The 10,247-nt window shown below is 36.7% G+C and overlaps 1 protein-coding gene across 1 annotated transcript; it reads left to right on the top strand.

Annotated features, from left to right (window-relative positions):
• Window positions 1–1,214: 1,214 nt before the first annotated feature.
• Window positions 1,215–2,820, top strand: LOC126977133 (cuticle collagen 2C-like; the record flags this gene model as incomplete). The annotated part of the gene is made up of 2 exons (XM_050825836.1): window positions 1,215–1,347; window positions 2,717–2,820. Coding segments are annotated over 2 exons (237 nt in total), but the record flags the coding sequence as incomplete, so codon positions are not given.
• Window positions 2,821–10,247: the final 7,427 nt, after the last annotated feature.

Here is a 10,247-nt window from a genome sequence, read left to right as displayed (position 1 = left end):
TGCTGTGTTAAATAATTATTTATTTTTAATCCCAAGTACCTTTCTATTATTTTATCAACACAGGACAGTATGATGATGGGCCGGTAATTATTGTAATCATCCCTCTTACCCTTCTTGTAAATAGGCCGAATTACGCCAATTTTTAATGTGTCCGGATAAATCGACGTAGTTAAGCACTGATTTATAAGGTGTGTAATGACCGGCACTAGATATGAAGACATGTATTTTATATCTTTAGCTCTAATTCCGTCGTAACCAGAACTTTTTCTATCATTTATATGCATAATTATACCCTGAACGTCTTTTTCCCGTGCCTGTTCTAATCTAATTGAAGCAGCAAAATTAATATCTAATATTTAAATATACTACTCTTTAGCCAAATAATCAATGAAAGTGTTACTGCTGGAGAGAAGCATCTCCATCATGCAGCAGGCATGTCCGCTGCATCACTCAACTTTCGTTTAAGCCTGAGAATATTTTTTTACTTGGAGAGCTACACAGTTTGTTGACGTGAAACTTCTTTATCGACTTATGAGAGAAATTTTATAGAAAATCTTCATGATTTTCAGTTACGCGCCATTTTGTTTTTTTTAATCCAAGATGGCCGCCTCGCAAATTTTTGATTTCAACAATATGGATATCGTATCCGAGGTTCTCGAGGGTGCAGAGAACGATTTTGGGATCATTTTTTAAATCCAGGATGGCCGCCGCTCAAAATTATGATTTCAACAATATGGATATCTTGGATATATATGTTGTATCGTGCAGGTTTAGCACGCCGCCGCGAAAAAGTAGAACATCTTCCCTACTAGAGTTGTATCGTACAGGTTTAGCGCGTGGCCGCGAGTAAGTAGAACATCTAATAATTACTAATATTGACAAAAAACTTTTGGTTTAGAGAACAGATATGGATAATTAATGTAAAAGAGATTTAAAAATTATTTTTCCAAGGAAGTTTCACTTTTGACATGTATACTTTGTACACTCAACATTTTTTATATGTCAATGACCAGCTCTCAGCGGCAGCGCAGGACCAATTGTCGTGGAGATGGAGGATGGAGGATGGAGGCCTTTGTCCAGCAGTAAACGTCTTCCTGCTGATGATGATGATGACATGTCTAGTATGCAGTGTACTCAACATTGCTATGTAGGAAGATATTATGATTTTATTATAGATACCTGGGTAGTAACTGCTTCCACCCGGGCCGGTTGGTCTTACTGGCCCACCCGAGCCGCCTGGTCCAGTTGGTCTAGTTGGTCCTCCCGGTCCACCCGGACCTCCCGGCCCACCCGGACCACCGGGGCCTCCGGGTCCTCCGGGTCCTCCAGGGCTACCAGGGCTACCCGGTTGACCTGGATAAGAACCTCCACTTGGACCTAAAATAAAATTTATCAAAATAAATTAAAAATTATTTATTTATTAGTTTTTCTAGGCCCTAGGGTCTAGACGAAGTCTAGAAAGAAACTTCAACTTTGTGCTATAAGACGTAAGTTCAAGTTTCGTTATCCATTGTTATATAAATAAAATGTTTACTTTTGATAAGTACAGATATTTTTGTGAGTATAAGTAACTCCCACACAATATAGGACTGTTCCTATGTGTGAACTTTGACAATGTGACCTTTGTTATTTAATCGTCTGCGTGAGCCTGCTCGTGTCTACTTGACGTTACTGTGACGTCACTAACATGGTGGCCTGTCCCTCTATTAACGCACAGGGGTGTTATCGAGTCGTTAGAGAATCTTCTAAAGACGATATTATACACCTATTAAATAAGCACAAAGAGCTCAGTCTAATTACTAGTCACTAGTCAGTTTTTTACTTATATAGTATTTTTTTACTTCTTATCAAACTTTTCAAAAACCCTACCTATAATTATGGACATAATACTTTTGAATGAAACTATAACTGAGGAGTCCCACCTACCTACGACTGCGTGGCGACTGGTGTGAGTACCGTGGACCGAGGAACTAACTATTTATAAATAAAGTTGGTTTTTTAGTGGGATACTATTTTGACATTATTTTATTTTTACCCGACTGCGCCAGAAGGAGGATTATGTTATATATATTATGTATGTCGTGGCAGATTTTTGACAGCAAATTAAAATTTTTGGCACGCTCTGCCAAATGGAGGCTTCGTGAATTAATAGCACTTACCTATATTATATTGCAGAGTACTCAAATCTACTGACTGATCAACTTTCTAGAATGGTTCCCGACTGCTGCAACTTTTCTTGTATTTAAAATATTAAAGAAACTTTGTCGATTCTAACTTTGCGTGCAATCGGATATGGCGACTTCCTTGTTTTAAGGTTTTTTCATTTTCATCAAAAAAAAAAAAAACAGAAACACCGCCGGGTTTTTAGTTTTTAAATTACAGTTTTTTATCTCATAAAAATTTTCAGTAGTAAACCTGTAAGTGATAAGCCAGTTATTTTAGTTACTTTAAAATAATGGTGTATGATTAGAATTATTGAAGCTTGTAGTTTGTACAGAGCGAATAGCAAAGAATATTAAATAATAGTACAAATATGGCATGGGGGCGAAACTACGATTCGAATCAACATAATAATGGAGTGAAACTATTGATGGAGTATAATATGTACAGAGAGGATTGTAAGCATTATTATATTTTATAATATTTACTTACAACAATAAAACCTGCCTACCTTGCGAGCCTGGGTAGTAGCCGCTACCTCCAGTTGGTCCTACAGGTCCACCTGGGCCGCCTGGACCTCCCGGTCCTCCTGGAGTACCCGGTGATCCTGGAGTGCCTGGAGTGCCGGGAGTGCCGGGAGTACCGGGTTGTCCTGGATAACCACCGCCTGTAACATTGTTAAGATGGACGTTCAATGATTTAATTCATATAATCAATATATATATATTCATAGAATACTATGTATATATACATAGTATTCTGAGGATGTTCGATAAATTTAAACAAAACTATTTCTCGTGCTGAGCGATTAATAAAAACTCGTTTCTTTTGGAACAGATCCTTATAGACTCTTTAAATATGAAAAAATCTTTCTATAGCGAAAGCCCACTGAGAAATTTTTAATATCCAAAAACCAGTGGTCAGTTTTTTTTAGTTTTCCACACACAATTTCACATTATTGGTGATGTCGAGGTAATTTTAAAAGGCTAACCTTGTGATCCAGGGTAATAGCCACTGCCTCCACTTGGCCCATGTGGTCCCGGGCCGCCTGGTCCGCCTGGACCTCCCGGACTACCCGGAGAGCCTGGTGTTCCCGGACTGCCCGGAGTGCCTGGCTGTCCTGGGTAATAACCACCACCAGAGCCAGTAGAGCCTGCATAAAAGTAAGGTAAACATTACAATGAATGACGCCACGAGCGTTTTTTGACCTAGTTATACAGCGTGTCGCATACAATATTTTTTGTACGACTTGGCAATTTTAAATAAAACAAAAATGAAACAATTTGTTATGTTTTAAAAGTGATAAAACTGTCTAAGTGTTCAATGTCATCAAAAATGATTGATCTGTTGAGATACTGGTATGAGAACCAAAGCAATTGGTTTGGTTCGATGGGGCGACCCTTTGTCTAACGAATACAGTTTATACTGCGGAGTGCTTCAGGGTGGGCTTACAACGACCTGATTTGTTCAACTTGTATATGAATGACATGCTTGGGGAACTGACTAGAACGAATTTGGGTTGTCATATTGGCAGTACTTGTGTAGACAATGTAAACTACGCAGATGACATGGTTCTTCTCAGTACCTCAATCAACGGTCTAAGACGCATGCTCTCAGTGTGTGAGCGTTACGCGCTTAACCATGGTCTGAAGTATAATGTGAATAAATCACAGATGATGCTGTTGAAGGCGGGTCGCGGGCCGGATACACCCGTGGAACGAGTGGGACGGTTTAAGTATTTGGGTCATATCCTAACAGAAAATTTAAATGATGATGAGGGTATGGAACGTGAGCGCCGTGCGCTTGCCGTGAGATGCAACACGCGCAGGTTTTCCAAATGTAATAAAGAAGTAAATAAGATATTATTTAAAACATACTGCCAAAAATTTTTATACATGTCAATTATGGTCAAACTTCACTCGAAAAGCCATTAGGGTGCAGTATAATGATGCATATCGCATCCTAATGAGATTGTCACGGTACTGTAGTGCGTCCAGCATGCTTGCAGACGACGGCATCAATGATTTCTTCGCAATTATAAGATTACGGATAGCATCCTTTTGGTTGCGTATACGCTCCTCTAGCAACAAAATTATTTCTACTTTGTCTGAGTACCAATCCCATTTTTAAATATTGATTAAATGTGCATCGGAATAACAACCATAAATAGCTGTAGATATCGAAAGTTGTTTTTTTTAGTTCAATTTTAAATAAATATCATAATATTCATAAATAATTGTAATTCTTAATAATTTTGACTGATTGTAATTGTGATGTGTGTCTGAAATAAACATTTATTACTTTTATTATTATAAAGATATGACGTGATATTTTAAAATCTAAATTTTGAGTTACGTTTTAAAATTAAACTTGTATAAAATATGCCTCAAGCATAATATGTATAATAACAATAATAACTCAAGACTTCCTTAAACAATTGTAGTAGTAGTACCTACCTTGAGAGCCTGGGTAATAACCGGAACCTCCCGCAGGACCACCGGGACCTCCTGGACCACCCGGGCCCCCTGGGCCTCCCGGGGTACCAGGTGTGCCAGGAGAACCAGGGGTTCCCGGTGTTCCTGGGCTCCCAGCTGTGCCTGGATAGTAGCCTCCTTGCCCTGTTGTATTGGTAAGATGTTATTCTTTATTATATGAATATTTGACTGAAGAGTGCTATATTTTATACAGGATGTTCAGATCTGTAGATGAATAACTAAAATCATATTAATTGTTCTCCCAGAAGGGAGATAGATTCTCACAATGAAGAACTTATGCAATTGGACGGACACTTAATTGCTAGCAGTAACAACGTTAGGGTCTTATGCGGACAAGTTTTTCATCAGCAGAAACTAGCCCCTATGTGATCTTGGATTACGAGGCATGATGCATTCCGAGCAAACATACTTTACATACTCCTGCATTCCGAGAAGCCAGGCAGAAGCCAGGCGATTCTACTTTAGTTAGCGTAAATTTAACACCGTGTTTGTGTGGACTAGTGATGTAACTTATAATATCGTATCAAACTCCTCAAACAAAGACAATAAAGAAATAGAAAGTAAATCATTGTAATCGTTTTGTTTGCAGCTTTACATTATCTAATACCTATAACCTACAACAATGGATATTAAATCATTATTGATTTTGTTTCTTACCTGTTCCTGGATAATAACCACCACTGGAGCCAGGATAGTATCCACCTGTAACAGGTTGAAAACATGAATATGGACAGTAATCCCCGCATTAGAAATAGACTTTATTATCTATTTTAGGCAGACAGTTGTATTGTTATTACTTCATCCTTTTGGATGACGTTTTTTTTCCAAGTGAATTGTTCCTGGTCCATTGTTTGCTGGATATATTATTTTTTCATTCTATTTAAGAAATTAGGACAAAATCAAAATAAAAGTTGTTAATAGTCAAACAAACCTGATCCTCCTGGTCCATTTGGTCTATTTGGTCCGTTTGGCCCACCTGGTCCACTAGGCCCAGCTGGTCCATTTGGTCCTCCTGGTCCTCCGGGTCCATTTGGACCTCCAGGGCCATTTGGTCCTCCGGGTCCATTCGGACCTCCAGGGCCATTTGGTCCTCCGGGTCCATTTGGACCTCCAGGGCCATTTGGTCCACTGCCAGCACCTGTAAAGAATAACATAATTTATAAACATCCTTTCAATAATACTCTTCACTAACCAGGCCAGTAAAATAAGTTAATTACAAAACAAACAAAATTGTAATGTATAAGCACATAAGAATCCAATTTTTAACAAAAAATTCTAATGGAGGTTTGTTTCTGGGAATAATGATGATGTGATGCTCCATTTGAGTTGAAAATAATAACTTAATAAAGATATAACATACCTGATCCTGGATAATAGCCGCTGCCGGGGCCACCTGCTCCTCCAGGTCCGCCGGGTGAACCTGGGCTGCCAGGTGTTCCAGCGCTGCCTGGGTAGTATCCACCCTGACCTGGTTACAAAAAAATATATGAAATGTCTGCACATTTTATAGGAAGTGCTAGAAGTAACATTGCAAAGGCTGTTAATTAAAAAAAATATTATAGAAAAGATTAAAGCTGCAAACCGGAGAAGGGTAAATGATACTCAATGAGTAATATAGATAGTTTGTATTGGAAAAATATCATGTGTGGCTGCTGCACTAACTCACCACCAGGGTAGGCTACACCAGGCTTAGGGTTACTGGTTTGTCCAACACTGTCAGGAGGAGGGCTGGGTGGCTTAGTGGGTTTCGTCGGTTTTGGAAGAGGTTTCGGTGGAACTCCTCCGGGAGTCCTTCCACAACCCTTAGGCAAGTAGAGTTTGTCCCACGCAACAGTTTGGCCGGGCACGTCAGCAGAATTTCCAGCACTGAAAGTACATTGTGAATATAATTTAATTTAATTTCTGATTTTTCTTCAAATATTAACTTATCTTACAATAATAATCCGCAGATTCCCACCTTTCGAAACAGGATATAAAAATATACCATAACAATTAGGCTAACATTACGTTCTCATGTTACTATTATTACCATCACATACAAGAAGTTGGAGCTTATTAGAGAATTACTTCATCTAGAGTCAGCGAGATTCCATATTAAACAATATGAACAGCAAGACATGGCCGTGCACTCTTTACAAGTTTACTTTGGCACGTTTAACGTTATCCTGTAGGTGAGTTTGTTGCAAATGAAATAATGTGAATCGGCGTGTCAAGATATACTTCCAGGTCTTACTTAGAGTTTTTTGTTGACTAAAATAGACAAAATATTACAAAAGCAGATCAAGAGATAGCTAAGGTGAATCTTTAATTGTTCAACAAAATTTTCAATCATCGACTTTCTTTTAGGTTTGTTTACGATAACTTACTTTTCATCATAAACATTGTTGTCATCCGGGAATATTTCCACGGGCTTTTCTGGTTCGATAACTCGGTAGCCGTGGCTGTCAGCTACGTAATGAGTTGCTCGAAGAAAGCCATCAGGGTCGACGTAACCATAGCAACCGTACGTCACTCCATCTGGACCTCTGTTTTCGTGGTGAAATTGTCCGTTAGGTCCTACGTCGTAGCCGAAACCGTAGGAACCTAAATTTGAAACCAGCATTAATAATTATTCTTAGTTCCATTTACTGGAGTTTTTAAGTTAACCAAACAAATTTCTAACTTTTCCAGTGATTTACTTTGAGGCTAATTAATTGTGCACTGTGTGACCCATACTGTCTTTCAACACTAGAGTGATTACAGGAGCCTTGTTTTTAGGTCATTGTATTTTTTTAATGAAATTCATTCAATCTTTAAGTTGTAAGTTTACTCACTATAATTAATAAAAGGTAGGTAATAAAACCAGATCTACAATACTAAAATGTTAAAAAATTACACAAGTGTATGAAAGCATGTAATTGTCAAAAAGGGTAAGTTAAGGTAAATAGATATAAAATCGTAAAGTCTTAATAATAATATATTCTCTGCAATTTTAAAATCGCTCGTTTGTTCATATGTAACCATAGCAAACCGCATCAAGAGGCTGTTACTTTAAGATTTCTATCAGACAATGTAGTTTTTCCATAAATGATGTTATTATACTGTTTACAATATCTTTTACGTAGAACAACCATAATATTATCTACAAGACCTGAATGTATTAGACAGATAATGAATGACTTACTCGTATCATAATTAGTTTCGTAGTATTGTTTCTTCTCGTCATCTTCGATTTCGACAACAATATCGTTTTGGTCTTGGTTGTAGGCTCGAGACTCTTTAACTTGTTCGTTTATTATGTCCTTTGGGTTAGCGTCTTTCTTTGGTAAATCTTCGCGGGCTTGCGTTATGACTAGCGCAGCCTGAAACAATGGATAAGAAATTATTAAAATGGGTATTATATATAGTAAAAATATGTCAATAGTTCAACAAATATAAACATTTTTATGTTGATGGGTTTTAGTGTTTTTATCAAAGGCATCTTAACTTTTTTTATCTTTCTCAATAATAAAATAATCGATATAGAAATAATAGTTTTAGCTGTTATTACAATAATTGTTATAATTTGATTTTTGAACTACATTTACAATACCAATATGTTATTGAATGTTCTGTTCTATGCGACTATGGTATGCTATTTGACAAATCTGCATACGTGTAAGTATATTTGTAATTCGTTCATCAGATAATTGAAAAAAAAGCAATGAGTTGCACAAATTTTCGTCATCAGTACAATGTTTACTATTAAAACATTGCATTACCTAAGTGATAATATTGAGAGGCAGCTCGTGAGTCCTGCTTGTAGTCCTTGTATTCAAGAACGATAGATTTCTTAATTGTCAAGGAGACTCTGTCGTGTTAAAGTTCAAATGATCTCACTTGAACATGTTACAAGTTACAAATTACTGACGTCAGCTATCTCACGATTATATATTTTGCCTTCAATTTAAATAGATTTTGGATTTTTATTACATATGTTTTATTTGAACATATATTATCGATACAGACTTTTTGGTTGGCAAATTGCATTAAGAGCTATTTAATGTTCAATGTTAAAATCACTTATTGAACGTTAAATTCAAATAGTATGACTCAGACGAGTATGAGAAGACATCATCAAACAGCCCGGGTAAGACTCCTTTCGAAAGGTGTGGTTCATCATTTAGAAGGTCGTGTACGCGATACTGGTCCTTAACACATAAACGTTTTTTACAATTTCTTTTGAAATTCGCTTCATATTGTGTGATTTTTTTATGTTCTCGGTTCATGTTGTGAAAGCATAATATGCACACCTAACGATACTTTTACTAATTCGAATTAACAGAGTAGTTGGCATAGTAAGTTAATGTTGACTGATTGGTGTTGATATCACAGTTTTTGAAACTAAGCTTATGTACATATTATAGAAGAAATTATTCTTTCTAACCGGATTAATATTTCAGGTAGAACAGAGAGTTTATTATTTAAGTCTTACAAACTACCCGCTCAAATAACATTCAAATTTCACATCAAAATATAACATATTATAAAACATCACAGTTGAATGATAAAACAATTTGGATGTTACCAAATTGCTCAAAGGACCATCTAAAGTTATGTAAATAAGTTTTATTTTAAATTATGCCCTTCATTATCAGCATAGTCCTAACTGAAAAGTTCAACGAGAATAAGTTTATTATGGAGACAAACTGACTATCATTTTGTAGAGCTAATGAAGTATAATTCATAATTTATGTTAGTTTGGTTTTAAATAAACCTTTCAAGTCTTTCCTTGTTCTAAGTTTTTTATTGCTATCGAGAACAAGCTAAGTAACACAGTGAAGGTTTCGTTGCCCTTTCGGCTACCAGCTGACTAATGAGTTTCTTATCAACATAAACATTCCTCTATTGTGCTGTTTACTAACTACCTACATTAACAATAAATTTGTTTTACTTGTAATACTGCTTTAAGGCGACACTAAATGCCAGCGACCTTGAGCGATATGAGTTCACGGCTGCCGGCCCGCCATCTATATAACAAAGCCAATATTTTCAAAATTCTTGCGTGGAAACAGTTTATATGCTTACAATCCTCGTTATTTACTACTTATCTGAATAAATGAACCTACACAAAAAAATACAAGCTATAAGAATAACTTTTCTGAGAGAAGTACCAAAAAAATGCGCCCCGCCATGACAAAAAACTTGTTTAACTTCAAAGAAAAGTGGTAGTTCAAAAAGGCTCGGCAGTGTTAACTATAACCAACAGCAAGCATTAGCATCCTACAAATAAGACTTAAGGATATGTGTAACAGGTTTAAGTAGTGTTCATAGCTCGTAATGCTATACTTTCACAACAAAACTTGTCTAAAAACACCATGTTTGCGTGTTTTCTGCTTACTCTTCGCCTTAATATGATAGATCACGCAAAAGTTATAACATCAATGGGGTCAATAAAGTTGGGAATAAATAGTCTTTGCAATATTCCTGACGAACAACAAACGCGTTGACTGAATCGAAAGTCTGCAACAATAATATCCCAAATCCAAATCTCATAGTAAGTAACTATTTGAGGTCGCTGCAATGGGTTTCTGTGTCAAATTCGCGAATAATTGTACAAAATGTCGTTTGCTT

The sequence above is a fragment of the Leptidea sinapis genome, chromosome 43 (genome assembly GCF_905404315.1).
Source record: "Leptidea sinapis chromosome 43, ilLepSina1.1, whole genome shotgun sequence".
In the NCBI taxonomy this organism is placed as follows: Eukaryota; Metazoa; Arthropoda; class Insecta; order Lepidoptera; family Pieridae; genus Leptidea; species Leptidea sinapis.
Note: the sequence above shows the minus strand (reverse complement) of the source record. Positions and strands in the feature narration are given on the sequence as shown.